Here is a 19962-nt window from a genome sequence, read left to right as displayed (position 1 = left end):
CTACCCTTGTACCCATATTACAACATGTTGGCTATGGATAACGAATCAGGTTTTGTGACCTTTATTCCAAAAGTTATATGCCTTTTCCAAGATTAAGAATCTTCTTTTAACTGATTCCATAGTTGATTAAGGGACATCCTTGAACTTCTGGTTGATAGAAGGGAGTGGTCAGAAGCTTTAGATTCCTTGCATCAAGTTCACCCATCGTCAAAATAGACAAATGAGAAAGCTGGTTCCAAAACTCCTATTTATTTTATCCTTCCATGTTTGGTTTCCTTGTCAAATTTAAAACAACCAAAGTGATATTTTTTCAATTGTCTTTCTGCCCATACACCAAAAGACATTTTCTCTGGGTTTAGTATTTGGCTTCGATTACTCACAGTGACATTGTAGGACTGATGTGGTTTGGGCCTTTTTGGCAGTGTCCTTGTTTACTTGGGAGTTGTGGTCCACAGTCTAGAATTGGAATCTAGAAGATTGAGTAGATTGATATGTTAGAAACGTATGGTAAAATGCCCACTTGTAATTCCGTAGATAAAATACAGCACATGGTCCGTTTTAGGGACGGTTACTTATCCATTTAATGACTTTGGCACTAGGTGTTCCCAAGATGGTGGGTCGGGTGAATTCAATACTAGACTTCTGTTGGCCTTCCAGTCTTCCTTCTCCTGTCAGGCATATCCAAAAGGGAATCCGGTTCATCTTGGTCGTGAATATCTGAATAGGATGAACTGGCCTCCGTGGATTTGTGTGCCTTGGAACAAAGCAAAATTTTTTTTTTGGTGAATTAACAAAGCAATTAGAATTAGGCTCGGTCGTGAACATCTATCTGATTGAAGGATTGAAGAAAACTGAGAAATTAAACAGATTTCAGAAGTTCAATGCAGTTTTAAAAAAGAGGATTATTCTGGTTTTACCAAACACTACCCAAAGATTGTATTTATGAGTAAATAGTTTACTGGTTCTAGAAATTAGAAGGGGGAAGAAGAGACAGTGAAACAGGGGTTTTAAAAAATGACTGAACTTGGCAAATACTGATTAAACTGGACTGTAACTTCAGCATAGAATCACTAGGCCTACTGATGATTTCCAGGCCAGAAAATAATATTTTAGTAAGGCTAGAGGACATATGGTAGGCTGGTTGAGGGAAATCAGAAGACAACAGAGCAAGTAATTCAGATTTGTTGATAAGGATAAAGTAATAATAGACTATTGTCACAATTCTAGAGACATTTACAACAGAATCTTGAACACCAAATCTGAGATGAACAAGATATGGTTAAATGAAGCAGGTTGAAACTTGATAGAAAAACCGGGGTATCCACTTAATTTGAATCTGAAATGCTTAGAAGTAAGAAGAAGTAAGAAGAAGAAGAAGAAGAGATGTAAGAAGAATAGAAGAAGGGAAGGAGAAGAACGGAAGAAAATAGAATGGAGAACAGGAGGTTTGCACCTGTGATGAATAGCTGAGACCTGAGTATAGCAGGGAGGGGGAAGAAGAAGAGTCATCGGCAAGCTTGAACCACAGGCACTAAGCAAGCAATCAGTTCAATCGATTCAACTCAAGCCTGTTCAATGGGTTACAATCAAATGCAAAGAAAATATAAAAAAAGGATTCCTAATCATATTCTAAAACAGAAGTTAAAACTGCTCGACCACTACTTCAATCTGCTGATAATAATAGACAAAAGCAGTCATTTAATAATGATAATTATGAAATTACAAAAATAACCCCAAACAAACAAATAAGTTCTTAAATACCCATATGGACCGAAATCCAGGTTTGGACCCGGTTCTCCTTGGTCTGGGTTTTCTGAGTGGTTCATAATGGTCTAACCATGATAATGCTACTGCATCATTGAGGAGGCATTTTTTTGTTGTGAAATGCTTGTATTGCTTCATTATGATTGATATGTGAAGAATGGAATGCATTATCGTTCTTGATAGGTTGACCCATATGCAAGTGGTTACTGATAGGATATCGACACAGTTTTTCTAGCATCAGCTTGGCCCCCCAGGTGTCATCAAGAATATTTGGAATATCCTTTTGTAGAAACGGAAACTGATAATGATGCAGGAAATGAATGGAAATCACAAACAACAATCACACAGCTCAAAGATTTACGTGGTTCAGCAAGACTGCCTACATCCATAGTGAGAATGTGAGATGTGATCTGCTTCACTGTCAATGGAGAATAGGGTTACAGCCACTCGTCTTCACACCTCTCTCAGATTACAGAGAAAGTCATCTCTCTGACTCTCTACAAATATATAGTGAAACCCTGCATAGGCACATATTACCGAAATACCCACAAATGCATGCGACGGAATACAAGACACAGTACCCCCATCACCTTTTCTTACCTACACTTATTCACCTCATTGCAGTTCCCATTTTTTTCCTCCTCAATTAGGACTTGTGAAGCTCAACTTCTAAAGATTTTTTTTTGGGAGTTGGCGTCTATCAGGGATTGACAGCTTAATCAGGAAATTGAGTGCTACATCCATGGCTGAAGCAGGTTTATGCTATGGCAAGGATATAGGTTTCCCCCAAGTGGTAGCAGAAGGTGAGTTATGTGTGGCCATTGGTTTGATGTTAGATGAAGAAGATGGGTCATTAGAAAGGGTTGTTCTGTGGTTGCATCATGAATATACCATTCTAGTTGTGGCTCCAGTCAGCTGACCAAGACACTGGTGATTTGGTTTGACAAGGAATTGTCTGGTTGAGGATTTGTTATTTTGTCAATTCCCTTGTACTTCTGTAGAAAACCTAGGACCTGTAACCAGTAACTTTAGAGAGGAGAAAAGAGAGAAGAGAAGATGGAAGTAGAATAGATTGTAATGCTTGAGTGAATGGTTTGAATGATCTAATTGATCAGACAGGCCCTTTATTTATAATAAAGGAAAAATTACAAAGGGGACAGAAATACCCCTACACTAGCCGACTCTATAAGAGACAAGGCTATACCTAATGAAATAATAATTAAACTACCCCAAAAGGATCAAAATACCCCCACAGTATTCTGGGGGTATTCTGGTGTACATATTCCAACACTCCCCCTCAAGCTAGAGTATACATATATCAAAAGGAGACTCCAGTTTGAACTAATAAGAAAAAATAAATGCACTCCAACATTCTAACACTCCCCCTCAAGTTGGCGCATATAAAGCACTAATGCCCAATTTGAACAAAATATGAAGAAACAGAGTTGCAACATAGCCCAGCTTAACACACTGGCGAATGGATGAAGCTCCCAAATAATCTTGGACATAATAAATCTTCAAGAACTGGAGAGAATTGATCTTCAAAACTTGGACAGACTTGATCAGCAAACCGGGACAGTATTGTACTGCAAAGCTTGGGTAGGATCGATCTTCAAAATAGAGAGAATCACTGGTCTTAATAATGACAGAAAAAAGGGCAGACACAATCTTCCAAAAAAGGCAGCTTTCATCGATCTTCATTGGCTGTCCAGTGATGAATCTCGGATTGTCACAGTGACAAAATTTTGAAGATTAATAACTAGGGCAGCAAACAGCGAAAAAAACTGAATCAACCCAACTGTAAATCCTCAAATAGGTAACAACCAAATATCTTTAATACTCTTCAATACTTCAATCTCCCCCTCATGGCAAATTCAACCCAATAACAAAAGATAACCAATGGCAATGGTGGAAAAAACTGGTCTTCAATGATTTGCATAAATGTTTTGCAATATTTGCAATATCTGCAAGGTTCTACAAGTTTTGCAATGTCTGCAAGTTCTACAATATCTGCAACTGCAGGTTCTGCAATGGAATTGTACACAATCTCCTCCTCACGTGTAGTAGTACACGTGGATAAATAATGGAGATGATGTAAGGTTTAATGGCAAAAACGTAATTGTCCAGAATTTTCCAAAGGTGCTATGGGTAATTAAAAAGGAAGGAATGGCAAAATTATAATTTATCAGAAATTTCCAAAGGTGTTGTGGGTAAATACCAATGGTATGGGTTATGAAGGGAATTATAATTATTGAAAGGGGTCGGAGTTGGAAAAAAAAAGGATGACATGGCTGTAATTTGATTGAAACCCACTTTTAAACACAATCCAAGCCAAAGGGCAAACTGGTAATAAACCAGAATTTTCAAGGGTCAATTAGGTAGTCAAATAGGGGAATGGACACAAGTGGGAATGTGACGTATTAATGGAAAGGCTAAAAGCAAGGTAAGGGTATGATCAGAATTTGGGGTGGATGGAAAGAGTAAGAGAGGAAACTCAAATAAGGTAATGATGGCACATGATGACATGAAAAGGTTAAAGACGATTGGAGATTTGGAGAATGGCTTAAGTGGAATAAAGAGAGAAAGGAGGGGTAATATATGAAACTCAAAATAAAGCAAATCAAGATGAGAAATCGTGGGAAGGTCTTCTTCAACCTCACGACTCAAACAAAGGCAGAGAAAGTCACCGAACCAGACCTGGTTCGAAGGGAATATCGCAGCAAATATGGCTTTTTTCAACCTGAAATCTTGGGTAAGGCTTCATAATCTTCAGGCCTCGGCTACCATGAGAGAAGGAAGCATAGTCACCTTCAACCTTTGGCCACATCCGAAGCCAGAAACGAAACCAGACTCGACTTTGAAGAAGAGAATTTCCTCACCTTTGATCTGTTCGATCCTAAATTTCAGGTAAGGCTTCGTCACACATAGGCCTCTCAAGATCACCCAAGGACAGTCCCTGATTTTAGGTATTATGCCGACAAAGCGTGGCTGAAACAATTTGGGGCGGTAATCTGAGAACCAGACCTGATTTGGTTTCAATTCTCACTGTAGGAGCATTAACAGGAGCCAAGATTCTAGAGTTTCAGTCATGGCAACTCGATTCAGCAATAAAAGAAATATCCAAAGCAAGCCCTTCAATCTCCAGATGAAAGGATAAAAACAGCAATCGATTTTCGCAATAACCAGAAATCAGCAGCAGGATTCTTCAACTAGAAATCCAGATCAGTAGCAGCCATCGACTCCATCGAACAATTCTTCGAACCAGAAAAAACCAACAAACGACGGTGGATGAAAAAATATCGAATAGATGCAAGCACCATCGATTTCAGCAATCGAAGATTAAAAATCGCAGCAGTGGCATTTCAAGAACCCTTAGCACTAAATCGAACCAACAAACGACGATAAACAACATCAGAGATATTGATTCAGCAGCCGAGTTATTGACTCAGATCGCAACTTGCGATAGCAGCATCCGAATAGAACAAAAAATAAATATTGATGGTGCACAAACCAACCAGTAGCTGATGTCTTCACCAATCAAATGTAACAAATCAGTAACTCAGTTTACGAAACCCTAGTTCTTCTTCTTCTATAAACTAGGGTTTCTTTCTTCAAACCAAAAACCCTAAATGACTCTCAAAATGGCTATTACGGAGATAATCGGGTACTTGTTACAACAGCTCTGATACCATGTAGAAAACCGAGGACCTGTAACCAGTAACTTTAGAGAGGAGAAAAGAGAGAAGAGAAGATGGAAGTAGAATAGATTGTAATGCTTGAGTGAATGGCTTGAATGATCTAATTGATCAGACAGGTCCTTTATTTATAATAAAGGAAAAATTACAAAGGGGACAGAAATACCCTTACACTAGCTGACTCTATAAGAGACAAGGCTATACCTAATGAAATAATAATTAAACTACCCCAAAGGGACCAGAATACCCCCACGGTATTCTGGGGGTATTCTGGTGTACATATTCCAACATCTTCATTTCCTTTTCTCTTCTTCTCTATCGTAATATCATTTATAGTTGAATTGAGGGCCTGTTCTTGATGAGGTGAATATATTCTCTCTTTTCTGCTAATCAAAATTCATTGTTATTCCTTCTAAAAAAATCATTGTGATTCATCAAGAAGTTGTTGCTTGGAATTGCAAGTGACTCCTACATGTTGTTGCCTTCTGATTTTTTTTCCCATTGTGTAAATTGATGATTCATGAATAACTGGTCATTCTCAAGGATTTGAAAAAGATTTACCATATTATGAGAGCTGCCACCCAAAGATAAGCCTGGTTTCATGTATCTTAGGGCAGATGATTTTATCCCATTCAAGTATTCCTTCTTGACTGTATTTAAATTATTTTTTTATAGATGAAGAAGATGTGTGCAATTTTCCTTGTCAGGAATTATATTTACTTTCAGACTCTTGACATGGAGTGACAAAATACTGGTGTTATTGGACTCAATAAATCTTTAGTGTTTTTTGGTGGTCCCCTCAACACCTTATATGCTTCACCAATTTTAAGTGAATAATTTGACTGGAGTTGGTGTAGAGAAGTCCATGGTTGTGCATAGTAGATGCCTTTTATTCATTCTTCGTTCAGTAATTTTATTCGATTCCTCCTTACAGAAAAGTAAGGGGGGGGGGGGACTGGAAAGAACAGGCTAATATTTTTTGGTAATTTTTTTCTTAGTTTATCAACCATTGCTGGTTCTCTGTAGCAAATTGCCATGCATTTATGTTATGTTCAGCTGTTCTGTTATTGGGTATTAGTTCTTTGTCGTTTCCTTTGTAGTCTGGCTGATATTCTTATAATGCATATGCACATGTATAGTAGAATAGTATGGGTTCTTAATATGCAGAATAATGCCTTTATTTGGCTCTGAATGTTGCTTAATGGAAAATTTTTCATCTTTGAAATGGGATAACCGTCATGTTATAACTTTGATACTATGCAGTTTAATTATGATAGGAAATAATCTGCCAAATGGCTTGATCTGATTTTCCGAATTATTCTTTTGTATCTGTGGAAGAACTAGAGGCATTTTTTTGCTGTGATGATTGAATTTAATTGATCTATTCGGTAATTTTACTTCTATAAGCAATTTCCCGATTAGCCTGCTGTTGAGTCATGCCACTTTTATCATTATTGAGGTTGGAATGGCATGCATGATGCATGTAAAGTAGTATACTATACTTCTGTTTTGTTGAGAGTTAAGAGGGCACCCTGTGTAAAGGGATCCTTTATCTAATAGCTATGTCCATGTAATGAATATGATGCTTAATTCTGGATGATAACACTAAAATGTTTTAAAAATCTAAGATAATTCTGTTCATTATTATGGGGCCATGCGTGGGAAAAAGAGAGTTGGTTGTCCTAACTTTAAGAGTCACACTATGGTTTACTAACCCTTTTTGCCTCTTTTATGTGACTGGTCAGTTCTCAAAGACTGATTCATATGTTTAATGAATGCACCCTATGCGATTCATGTCTAATAATCTGGATGCATGAAGCTTCTAGGAGAAATTTATCAGGTGTTGTCACATGTTTCCTTAGTTATGCTTTTGTCTATACTTGGAGCCAAGGTACTAAAACTCGGGTCTCGGTACCAACTTGGCCCTTGGAAAAACCGAGTCGAGTCGAGATCTCGCTGAGTTGGTGCATTTTTTTTTCCTACTCGAAGCCTCAACTCGGTGGGTTTTAGACCTAGTTTGGGTTTGAAACTTGGTATTTAGTCTATTTTAGGCCATTTAAACACAATGGCACTATCAGATTTTGCAAAAACAAAGTCCAAATATGAGTTTCAATTCAGACCATAGGTTGGTAGGCAATGATGTACTAAAATAACCTACTCTACACATAATTTAGTAATAAAAAACAAGCAAAACATTCAATTAATAGCTAAACAACTTAAATAAGAATTAGAAATGTTAAAGTGATACATCGAACTGTTTAACAGTGTTACAACTATCATCACATAAAAAGACTTTGAATCAAGTATTCAGTTCCTGCTAGTGTCACATAGTCTTCCCATGACATAGTGTTGCTATAATGTTACATATAGTGCTCCACAGCAAGCATATAAGAGTTCTGTCGAGTTAGGTAAGTAAATACAGAGTAGATGTAATGCAGACCCAAGGGGGTGATCTGCTATGGTGGGCTTCACAGAGGGAATAATGGAAGAATTAGAAGGAGGGGGAACAGAGAAGAAATCGCATAAGAAGGAGGGGGGAGAAGAGTGCACACGCACATCCATACTGGCTCTCAAACCATAATTCAATTCATAATCTCAAATCTGTCTCTAACGATGGAGAATTACATCATATATAAAGAGAAATAAAAGATTCCTAATTACTTCCTAAAACTTAGACTAACTAAAATTGAAACTCAATAAAACTCAAATTGGAAATTTCCCTATAAGTCTAATAGCTACCCCAAAATAAAAGATTACATATCTTTCCCAAATAAAATAAATTCTAAATATCCTACTGAACCAGAACATGGTTGGGAAGCGGTTCATCTTGGTTTGGGTCAGTCCAAGGTAACGTATCTGCATCAAGATGGGTCATTTCCATGGGTCAACCCGAGATCTCGCCAAGATATGTCGAGTTCGGTCGAGTTAGGTAAGTAAATACATAGTGGAAGGGTCATTTCCATGGATCAACCCGAGATCTCGATGAGACATTGCACTTTTATGTACCGTATGCCATCTTGTCTCGATTTCTCAGAAAACCGAGAAACTTGCTGAGATCTCACCGAGTCGAGACGAGTTTTAAAACCATGCTTGGAGCTTGGGCTATGAATGAGCTGTGCTACCTGTGAGCTTGATTTCTCATTGCTCATGAGCTGAGTTTAGTTTGATGAGAGGCCGACAAAACCTGCTTTAAATCAATGACATTTTGCAATGTGCCCAGTTAGAGATAGGCCAGAAGGCAAGCCTGAGATTGGGACAAGTTAATTGCAAACTCATTTACCTCCAATTAAGGATATTTACTGGGTGAATATCACTTGCTTCCTGGGAGAATTTCTGATCTTCTTTTGTATTTTCCTTCATTTGTTGTTTTATGTCCCCCTCCCTTCTTAAAATATGAAGTTATCATCAAGGACATTGAGTTTATAAAGCAGTGACAGAATTTTAAGACTTCTATAAAGCACGTTGCTGAAGCTTATCCATTTGCTTGTTCTTTTGTTTATGCAGATTCAAGTAGATTTTGATGACAAAACTAGTTGGGAGTATCTTTTTAAGGATTATTGGGTAGATTTGAAAGCAAAGCTGTCGTTAACTTTAGATGAAGTCACACAAGCTAGAAATCCATGGAAAGGATCTGATGCAATGGCTCAAAAGGAAGAATCTTCTGATGATGTTTATGATGCTAACGATGATAAAGGTTCTAGTTCAGACAGCTCTACTAGGAACCTTGAAGTAAGCAGTTCTAAAAAAAGAAAGCCAAAAAAGCGACCGAAGTCCACCAAGGATGTGGATTCTTCAAGTGCAGCTGGAAATATTACTGAAGGAATGTCTATACCAGATGGCACTGAGTGGGCTTCCAAGGAGCTCTTGGAATTTGTTGCGCACATGAAAAATGGCGATACATCTGTTTTGTCTCAGTTTGATGTTCAGGCTCTCTTGCTAGAGTATATTAAGAGAAACAATCTTCGTGATCCTCGTCGGAAAAGTCAAATAATTTGTGATTCAAGGTTAGAAAATTTGTTCGGGAAAGCACGTGTAGGGCATTTTGAAATGTTGAAGCTTCTGGAAGTGCACTTTCTTACGAAAGAAGACTCCCACCCTGATTATATTCAAGAGGGTATTGTTGACACTGAAGGGAGTCAGCTGGAGGCTGATGATATTAATGATGCACCAATGAAGGCTGGTAAAGATAAGAGACGTAAAACACGTAAAAAGGGGGATGAGAAAGAATCACAAATAAATCTTGATGATTATGCAGCAATTGATGTACACAACATCAACTTAATTTATCTGCGACGCAACTTAATGGAGGAGTTACTTCAAGATGCTGAAACCTTTCATGAGAAGGTTGTTGGCTCATTTGTTAGAATAAGAATATCTGGCAGCAGTCAAAAGCAAGATATGTATAGGCTTGTTCAAGTTATAGGTAATTCTTGATAATTCCCAGTTCAAGTCCATCTTTTCCTGTGCATTTGGGAAGCAGATTGTATAGAACTGCAAAGCAATTATTAAATTTGAACACAGGTACCAGCAAGGTGGGAGAACCTTACAAGACTGGCAAAAGGACTACGAATATCATGCTGGAAATATTAAACTTAGACAAGACAGAGAAAATTTCTATTGATACAATTTCCAATCAGGAGTTCTCTGAGGTAAATTACTTAAAGATATATATATATATATATATATATATATTTCATTCTCCGACTGTTTGCAACTATTTGAGAAATACTTTCTGGGATGTTTTTGCATAGTTGTTATTTTATTTACTTTGTACGCTTAAAATTTCTAATGGCTCTCTTATGTCTTGCTGTTGTGTATGCATATTTGTTATCTCCTATTTACTTTGCTATTTGTGAAGGGATCCTTTTCTATTTTCAACTGCATATTTGTCCTTCTCTGGGCACTTTTTTTTAGACCAACTGTATAGTGGGGTGGGGGAGCTCATAATGTTTCCAGTGCCACTTGTGAGTAGGTGGTGCTGAAGTTTGGTGTTTTTCAGAGAATCCAGGCCCATCTGGGATTGGAGTGACTAGTGACTACTAGATTGGCTCATTTTTGGTGTTTATTTGTGTCCTCCTAAGAATTTGTTTCAGAATAAAAAGTTCGAATTACAATAACATGCTACAGAAATAGTATAACAAGATCGACAACAACAGAAAGAAGTCCAAGCCTACAAACCAAAAGATCACTACTTGATAGGGTAGGGACCGTCTAAAAATTACAATATACCTCTCAAGGAAAAAGCTAACCCATCATCTATAGAATTAGCAGACCTTACTTTCAATTGGGTGTTGAGCCGATGATTGAAGGGGACTCCATTAATGTCATTAGGCAGATGTCAGATCCCTCTAAAGAACCTTGTTGCCATGCTTACACAATCAGACTTGTTACCTTGCCTCTTGATTGAGTTGTTCATTTCAGTGGTTTCCAAGGAATGTAAATGAAAGCAGGTTGCTTAGAAAAACAATTCGTCTATAGACTCTGAGTATTTGGGTTGGGGAGGATGGGTGACTTTCTGAGGAGTGATTTTTCTGCGATTTGATGTGTTTCTATGTAATATGATGTTCAGTGTAGTTTGATATTCTGATTGACTGACTGAAGTTATCAGAACATGGGGAAGGTAAACAGCAAGGATACTAGGATAGGTTGGGAGAAGAAAACAGAATTGATGCTGGTATTAGGAGAATGACGACAGAAATTCAAACCTATGGATGTGTCGTGTGTGTGTGAGAGACAGAATGGTTCTGTTCTGTGGCACATTTTCCTTAAATAAGGGGCTCGCCTAGGCGACTGGCTACTTCCTCGGCCTCGTCGAGGTACTTGGAAACTGCCTTGGCTCACTTTGGGGCCATGACAACTATGTTTTGGATTCGTATGCAGGCTTGCTGCTACTGCAATCTTCATTTCGTTAAATATTCAAGTCTGATCTCTGCTTGTCCAACACTCCATTTGGCCTTCTGTTTTGATGCGTAAATTCTGTGTTTACAGGATGAATGCAAGCGTTTACGCCAGAGCATAAAATGTGGATTTATTAAACGAATGATGGTGGTAAGGCTATGCAATTAATTTTTCTTCCATATTTCTGCTCAAATAAGCATATTGTTATGTTATCCTGAGAAAAATTTGTGCTTGCTTATAGGGTCAGGTTCAGGACAAGGCCATTGCCCTTCAAGTAGTGAGAGTTAATGATGTGAGTTTGTTAGCTTATCTAAGCTTTGTTTTGCGGTATTTGCATGTCATTTTATATTTTTTTTGAAGGAATCCTAGATTAAGTATCATACCATAGTTAGATCTTTGTGTTGTGCATTAACCTTGTATTTTTATTTTGTAAGACTTGCTCTAGTTTAAAATTTGAGGCTCACATACATGAGTTTTTTGTAACACCCTTTTGTTCTGCTGTAGTGGCTGGAATCTGAGAAATTGCGGCTTAGTCATCTTCGTGATCGGGCCAGTGAAAAGGGGCGTAGAAAGGAATATCCTTTGTTGAACTCAATGCACTTTTTTCCTTCGATTTTCCTTTTTGATATTTGACATTGCACTTTTTTTTCTTTGGTTTTCCTTTTTGACCTCTGACATTGCACTTTTTTCCTTTTTGACATCTGACATTTTTATTGAGTTCTTTCTATCTAATGTAAACCAATAAGATGAGGGAGAATGTTTCTGGCAACTCTAATGTTCATTTAAGTCAAAGCATTTTCTGGGTGATTGCTAAACCTTTGTGGCCTCCTAGCACCTATCCTGTTCCCCTCAAAAACAGTGATGGAGTTTCATCTATTGTTCTTGGTGAATGTTTTGGTCTCTTGGGTAAGGTTTTATCTTTATTTTGTTTCTAGTTCCAAGATTACCCCTACCACTTACGAATTCCCTTCCCACGATTCAACTCCCTTTGAGTCTATTGTCTCAATTGCCTCTCCCCTTGATGTAGGGAGAAATTGGCTCACAAGTTTCTTTTTCCAGAACCTGGGCCAAATGCTGGTCCAAAGGCCAGCACCAGCCCAAGCTGCAGGCAGGTCCTTGCTGTCCCAACCCGGCCCTGCTGAGTTTATTTTATAAAGTTCTTTTTGGGTGCACTTGGGTCCATTATTTTGGAACAGCTGCTGGAGAAGACTTTTTGTATTCTTAGTTTGTCTTTTCATGTTCCCAGGTTAATTAATGTATGGGGAATTTCAAAGGGGTTTTGGGCTTCTAAGGGTCTCTTTAATGATTATTTTGCTGTACTCAATATTTCTATCTCTATATAATGCTAGTCCTGGCTGCTCTCAAAAGGCAACCATGAATTGAAAACAAATTACTCTCTTTGAGAATTTTTGCTTGTGAGACTCAAGTGGGATCAAGGTGGGACTCCTTCAATTGAGACCTCGGTGAGACTCCGACGGTTGGGCTACTAGTGGGAGACTAGGCTGCCACCTATCTATCTTCATCTACAATTTATCTATTTATCTTCTTTCTCTTCCAGATTTGATCTTGGCTTGCTTACCCTCTAGGGTTTGCATCACCCCTCTTCCCTTATTTCCCTATGTCCCTTATTTTTGTTTTGGTTCCAAGTTAACTCTTCTTCTTTAATTTATAATTTCCCTTCTATCCTTCTTTCTTGTCTTCCTACATTACCATTGAGATTCTGATTATTAAGGGTCTGCCACTCCCCCTTACAAACTTTGAAATATTTACAAGAAATTGTCATTTTCTCCCTACTTTTGGTTATTGTGCATTTGGGTGGGCCCATAGTGTACCCCAACAAGTTTTCGAACCCAGGATTGCATCAAACTGCCTTTGCCAGAAGTAGTTTCAGAAGTCCTTATTTAAACATCAGACCATGGGAATGAAAAGTTGTTGCATGGATTTCATGGGGTTATGATTTGCGAATCTGGTCCCAAAATTGTAGATTCAACGGAGTTCTAACGGATCTGTAGATCACCTCATCAGTGCTGCCCTAGTGGGAGAATGAAGAACAAAGGGAGAAAGGGGGGAAGAAGAACTCGAGAATGAAAGAGGGAAGGAGATGAAATCGAATGGAAGAGAGGAGACTTGCCCTAATTCGAAACCTGCTCTAGGAAACAAGGCTTGGATGATCAAAGACTGGTCCCAAGCAATGTATTTATAATAATAAAAGACAATTACATGGACAGAATTGTCCCTCATATGACCGACTCAATACAAAGCAAAACTAAAAGGGAAAAAGACCAGAATACCCCCCACGGTATTCTGCCCCATACAACCAACAGAAAGCTTTTTAGATACTGTATCAGCTACAGGTTACTGTGTTCTTTTTACTAATTCAAATTAGAAAACAAAATTTTCAGGTCAGTCATCCTGTAGATCTTGCAAACTTTAGTTCATTAATGGTGTGATGTGGGGACGACTTATGCACTCTTTGTTCTTGAACCATCGGAACTCCTACTGAAGATAATATTACACACTTGATTATGGTTCAGGTACTCTTTCTATAAGTAAGATGATGTCTATTGTGACCTTATAAGCTTTCATGGAACTACAAGATAGTATGCTAGTTCTGCCTCACTTATGGTGCTAGAATGAAGAAAAGTAAATAAGACCCCCCCCCCCAAAAAAAAAAGAAGAAAAAAAAACAAAAAAACAAAAGTTGTCTGTTTATTAGATGTACCATATGGTGTTGTTTAGATGGTTGCTAGCTAGTTTAATTGTATTATATGTTTCCCGTTGTTTGTAAATTTAACTGCAGAAACTCTTAAATTTAATGTTGAAGGATCCTTGACCATGATTCACGCTTAGAGAATGTGTAGAAAAGTTGCAGCTTCTTAACACACCAGAGGAGCGTTCCCGTAGGCTACAGGAAGTTCCTGAAGTACATACTGATCCTAACATGGATCCAAGTCATGAATCAGATGAAGAAGGAGAAAATGATGATAGCAGGAGAGGTCACCTTCTTATCTTTGTGGATTCTTGCCTTCATTGTTTCCTACCAATGTGCCTTAAATTTGATTTTTTTTTTTTCTTCAAAGTTTCTGATGTGATATTTTTGTGATTCATGCAGACAATTATGTGAGATCAAGAGATGCTGGATTTGGTCGGATTGGGAGGGAGCCAATCTCTCCTGGTAAAGGAGGTTCAATTTATAATGATTATTCATGGAGTGGAGGAAGGAAAGATTCTACCGCCAGCTGGGAACCAAGTAAAACTGTTTCTGGAAAAGGCTCCTTGGATAGAGGAGATGGTTCTAGCGTGCCGGTTGAGAGAACAGCTGAAGCTGCTTGGACCTTAGGAAGGGATGTACACCAACCAAACACTTTTGCGAAACCAAAAACCCAGGTGGCTATGACTGGTTCAGATACTAGCGCTTGGACTAACCCAGCCGCTTCGAGATCCGGTTCATCATCTGGGCTTGCAAAGGAGAGCCCATCTTCACCTTCACTGCAATTATCTACTATCAATGATACGGAGAAGATGTGGCACTACCTGGACCCAGCTGGGAAAATCCAAGGACCATTTTCTATGGTTCAACTGCGTAAATGGAGCACAACTGGGTACTTTCCTGCTGATCTGAGAATATGGAGAACAACTGAGAGGCGAGATGACTCAATCCTTTTGACTGATGCATTGAACGGGAAGTTCCATAAAGAGCTGCCACTGTGGGACAACAGCTTTTCACAATCTGAAAAGGCAACAGTTGCATCTGATGGTAGAGAAAATAATTGGGATGGATGGAGAGGGAACAGAAGTTCATCACAGACAGAAAAAGTGCCAAACCCAAGTTGGAAGGATTCAGGTAGCCGTGTTAATGGTAATGCTGAATATGCAAAAAATGATGGATGGGCCTCTCGGTCAACTGGTTGGACTGCACAAGCAACAGAAGCTGTCAATACCAAAGTACAGGGTGGAAATTCTTCACTCGGGTGGGACTCTTCAAAGTCAAATAGTTCTTGGTCTGGTCAGCCGCAAGTGCACAGCCCACATCCGTCATCCAGAATGCCTTTGCAGCAAGGAAGAGATGGTCAAGGTGGAGATGGATGTGGTTCTGGACTGAATCATGGAACTTGGATTGCAAATCGATCCAGTGAGTTTCTGTCTAACAGTGGGTATGGTCATGAGAAGCGATCTGGTAATTGGGGTTCTTCAGGTCAGTCATCTCTGGAAAGTAGAAAATCTGAACTAGAAAACAGTAAGGGCTGGTCTACTCCGTCCTCAGTTGAGGCTCCTAAATTTGCCAGAGAAGGGTGGGCTTCTGACCATGGCATTAGAAATGATTTGTCCAATGTCCCAATTCCCACTCCAACGCCAAATAGCGCAGGCTGGAATGGGGCCCAGGTTTCTGGAAATAAATTGCCATCAACTCCTTTGGTTCCTAGTCATCCTGCAAATGCTTTTTGGGGACCAACTCAAAGCCCAGGAGTTAATATGGTGCAACATTCTCCTGCTGCTGTTTCTGAACCCGTCAAGAGTGCATCTGGTTGGGGTGAGCAACATCATATTTCTGTAAAGCCGTCTCTTGGGGGATGGGGCTCCCACTCTGATTCTGCTTCTATACCCAAACCATTTGAGACACCCAATCAAAGTGGCAAAATTGATTTCTCAAGTCCCCCAACTCCAACACCGAAGCTAAGCAGTGGTATCTGGACAGGGGGTCAGAATACTGGAAACAAATGGGATGCAATGCCGACAGTTCCTGTCAACCAAACAATCACTGGCTTGGGTGGTGCTCCTAACCAAGTGGATGATGGGATACGAGAGCCATCTTCCTCAGTAAATGAGCCTAGTAAAGTTGCTGTTGAATGGAGTGGACAGTCTCCCACCCCAGCAAAACCTTCTGTTGGAAAAGGGGAATCAGATTCTCGATGCTCTACTCTTAAGCAAAATGAAGCAACCAATTCTCATGAAGCCACTGCATTTCTTCAACGTAGCCAAGTCATGCATAGTTCCATCTCACTACCTGCTTCTGTAGAGCCAAGTGGGGAGAGGGACAGTTGTGATGTGTCTAATAAAACTAGTCTAGAGACGAGTGTTTCTGGATCCAATGAATTAGGTTCTGTTCTCCCCACCAAAAATAAATTTGTACCGTCTCCCAGTGGCTCGGTTCCTATCTCAGTGTCAAGTGGGAAGTCCTTGATCCATGGTCCTGAAACTGATCTTCCGAGCTCACTTCATGGCTCAGGTTCGTCACTTGACCTTGGAAAGGGTAATCTAAGTTGTCCTGACGATCAGCAAATTCCTTCTGTATCTACTGTGACAGATGACTTACAGAGGGTTGCTCAGATTGATGTGCTTGATAGTCAAAAGAAGCCAGGAACTAATTCTCTTGAAGGTGCTGAAAGTGATGCTGGTACGGTACCTAGTGATTTTTCAGCTCATGTTGGCATGCAGAAAGGTGAGATCTCAAATAGCCAGCCAGACCCTTCGGCACCTCCTGTTGGAATGGAGATGAATACAGTTGCTGACTTGGTACCAAGCATTGGCTCAACATCCAAAGCTGCTGAGTCCGGTTACCCAAACTTGGCCTCATCTGTCAGTAGTTTTAAGCCTCTGGATGAAACTGGTTCTAAGCAGAAGCAAGAGATTGTTGGTTCGAGTACAGGACTAGGGCTTGAGTCTCATGGATGGGGAGCTCCTTCAGCCCTGAAGCAAGAACCACCTACTTCAAGTCCTATACCTATGCTTGCAGCTCAAAATCCAGGACCAACTTATGGCCAGTGGGTTGGTGGTCAATTTTCTGGCAATACTGCTGCTGCATCCTATGGCACAGCTAATCAAGCTGGAAATCTTCCTAATCCAAGCTCGTCAGTTCCTGAATTGGTTCCCTCTGGTAGCTGGGTGCAACCATCCGGTACACACGGAATTAATTGGTCCACCCCATCAGCAGCAGCTCCACCTAGGAACCCTGTGGGTTGGGATGTAGCTCCTGGTGCTTTTCATGGCATCACTCAAATCAGTTCCTTCGCTCCAGTTGATACTCATAAGCCTCCTGGGTCAGGTAACATATTTGAAAGGAGTTCAAGTGCCCAGCCCTCATTGCCAACCAACCATCTTTGGGGCGTGGGAGCTACAGAGAATCCAGTCAACGCCAGGAAAACAACTCAAGAAAATTCAAATGCTAGTTGGAGCCAGCCACAAGGAAATGCTAACATGGGCTGGGGAGGATCAGCACAAGGAAGTACAAACACTGTCTGGGGTGCTGGTCAGGGTACAACTATGGAGGGAAATATGAACATGGGTTGGAGCACAACAGGGGCACCAGCTGGAAATCCGAGCATGTGGGCAAGCCAGCAGAAACACAATGGAGAGAGGTTTTCTGGCCAGGGGGTTCAGGGTGGTGATTCTGGTCGTGGTGCTGGCAGTGGTAGGCCATGGAACAGGCAATCGTCATTTGGTGGTGGGTCTTCTAGGCCTCCTCAGAAGGGGCCAAGAGTGTGCAAATTTCATGAAAGTGGGCATTGCAAGAAAGGAGCAGAATGTGATTATTTGCATACGTGATTCGGGGGATATAACGACATGGTTACTGTTTTGTACAGTCAATTCAATCTTAGTATTTTACAGTCTTTAGTTCCCCCTCCCCCCTGGTCCCCTTTTCTTTCTACTCCTGATGCTTTTGGCTTATTCTGTAAAACCTGTGTAGTTGGCAAGTCTCAACCTATTCCACTTTCATCCCGCTCCACCTGACTGATGTCTGCAATTTGCAGATTACTAGATATCCTTGCTTTAGTAGGATGGACCAATGGTTCAGAATAACCATCGGATGTGGGCGATTTACCCAACCAATTTTACCAGCAGGAGAAAGGTCAAAAGGTTTTTTAGGCTCCATTTTTTTGTCAGTGTAAAATATTTCTCTGAAAATCAGATACTATCATAAGTTGTGTCTCATATTTTCCTGCCACTTTTGACATTTTTTTTTTGTTGGACATGGTAATTAAGCATATTTGGGCATGATTGAATGAGGGAAAGAATGCACCCGTATGATGGGGGTTGGAGTCCATCGGTGCAAGTGCAAACCATCACTATTTTTGTAAACCAGTTTGGTATTTAAAACTAAAATTGTTTTTCGACTCTATTGCATAGAAGTGATAATTTTTTCCTCTTTTCAATTCTTATGGAACTTTATGTTGGTTTTAAATAAATTCTGTAAAGTATTTTAAATTGAAACAAACAGAGTATCAGAGGTTATTTCGGTGAGTAGGCAACCAAGTACAAGTTATATATCTAAGTAAACCTAAGACTTTCTTCAGTCATTTTATTTGATTGGGTGTGCTGGCTGGCTCACTGGTGGGAGATATGGTTATTTGCTTAGGAAAACTATCTATGAAAAAAAGGTTATAGTATGCTTTAATTAAATGGGAAAAGGCTCTCTGAGCCTAAGGTGTATACTAAGCCTCCTCATATTTATTATTTTTAATTTTTTTGAATTGAGAGAAATAATGATTAAAACATAAATGTGAGAGGGTGTATAGTACCTGCTTGCTCAAAGATCCCTGTCCCAATTTTAATTTAGGGAAAAAGAATGCTACCTGGTAGTGTGTAGGGGTGTCAATAAAGCCTGGCTGGCCTGAACCCGCCCTGAGCCCGGCCCGGACCCGACCCTGATTTTTCAACCTTGAGGGTGGGTTTGGATTTAGTTATGGTCTGGCCCTGGCAGGGTTGGGTCGGGTCAGGGTTTAGATCCCGGGCTTAGCCCGGCCTGGCCTAACCCGACCCTGTATTAATTATAAGTATATAATATTATATATATATATATTGGTCTAATATTTATTTATATATATAGCCTAATTAAAAAGCAAAAGACAAAAAAAGCCCTAAAGGCACATGGGATTACAGACAAAATCAGGGTCAGGGTTAGGGTCAAGACAGGGTCAATCAGGACTAACCCGACCCTGCCTGGTCGGGTCAGGAAAAACCCTGGCAGGGTCGAGATTGGGTTGAGGGCTTCTTGGCCCTGGCAGGTTCAGGTCAGGTCAGGGTTTAGGTTAAGGCCTCTAGGGTTGGGTTAGGGTTTAGGGCAGGCCCGGCCCAACCCGACCCATTGACACCCCTAGTCGTGTGGCTCTTGCGCTAAGACACAAGAGTGCATGAAAATACCTCCTTACCCCTATGAAATAAAAAATTGTATCTATATTGATGACCTTCATGTGCTCCCATTAACCCCACATTGGTGTTGGCGTTACACGATCAAACAATGATCACTTGCCCATTAATTTGTTATTTTTTTAATGTCAATGTATTATCATCTCCCCACAATTTCCTTTTATGTATCTATAAACTTTGTCCCCTGAAGATGCCACTTTGATTGGGATCTGACTTCTCTCTAGGGAGTCCATCGCCTAGGGACTGCCGAGTGAGATTTCCAACGACTGGGCTGATTGAGCGTGCATTGAGATCCATGTTAGCACACATCCCGATGTGGGCCCAATCAGTCCAGCCGTTGGATTCTCACTGGGCACTCCCTAGGCAATTGGGGTCACCGGAGAGGAGCCCAACGTTCCTTGATTGTCCCCAATAGGAAGTTGATATGTTAATCCAATCGCTTGTTAGTTTTCTTTTTCCC

The 19962-nt window shown here is 40.0% G+C and overlaps 1 protein-coding gene across 3 annotated transcripts in view; it reads left to right on the top strand.

Annotated features, from left to right (window-relative positions):
- The window catches only part of LOC122657523 (zinc finger CCCH domain-containing protein 19-like), a 34240-nt gene extending 16273 nt beyond the window's left edge, over nt 1–17967 (top strand). Inside the window, exons 4-11 of one of the 3 annotated variants that reach the window (XM_043852247.1) lie at nt 8966–9882; nt 9981–10108; nt 11448–11507; nt 11599–11649; nt 11862–11932; nt 14202–14353; nt 14470–17461; nt 17498–17967. In XM_043852247.1, the coding sequence (XP_043708182.1) occupies nt 8966–9882; nt 9981–10108; nt 11448–11507; nt 11599–11649; nt 11862–11932; nt 14202–14353; nt 14470–17461; nt 17498–17900 (4774 nt within the window). In that variant the 3' untranslated portion in view covers nt 17901–17967. Of the gene's footprint in view, nt 1–8965; nt 9883–9980; nt 10109–11447; nt 11508–11598; nt 11650–11861; nt 11933–14201; nt 14354–14469 lie in introns of all 3 variants that reach the window. The other 2 variants (XM_043852248.1, XM_043852246.1) reach the window with 2 other exon arrangements.
- Nucleotides 17968–19962: the final 1995 nt, after the last annotated feature.

Source organism: Telopea speciosissima, chromosome 4, assembly GCF_018873765.1.
Source record: "Telopea speciosissima isolate NSW1024214 ecotype Mountain lineage chromosome 4, Tspe_v1, whole genome shotgun sequence".
Classification (NCBI taxonomy): Eukaryota; Viridiplantae; Streptophyta; class Magnoliopsida; order Proteales; family Proteaceae; genus Telopea; species Telopea speciosissima.
The sequence above is the reverse complement of the archived record's forward strand: the minus strand, read 5'-3'. Positions and strand labels throughout refer to the sequence as shown.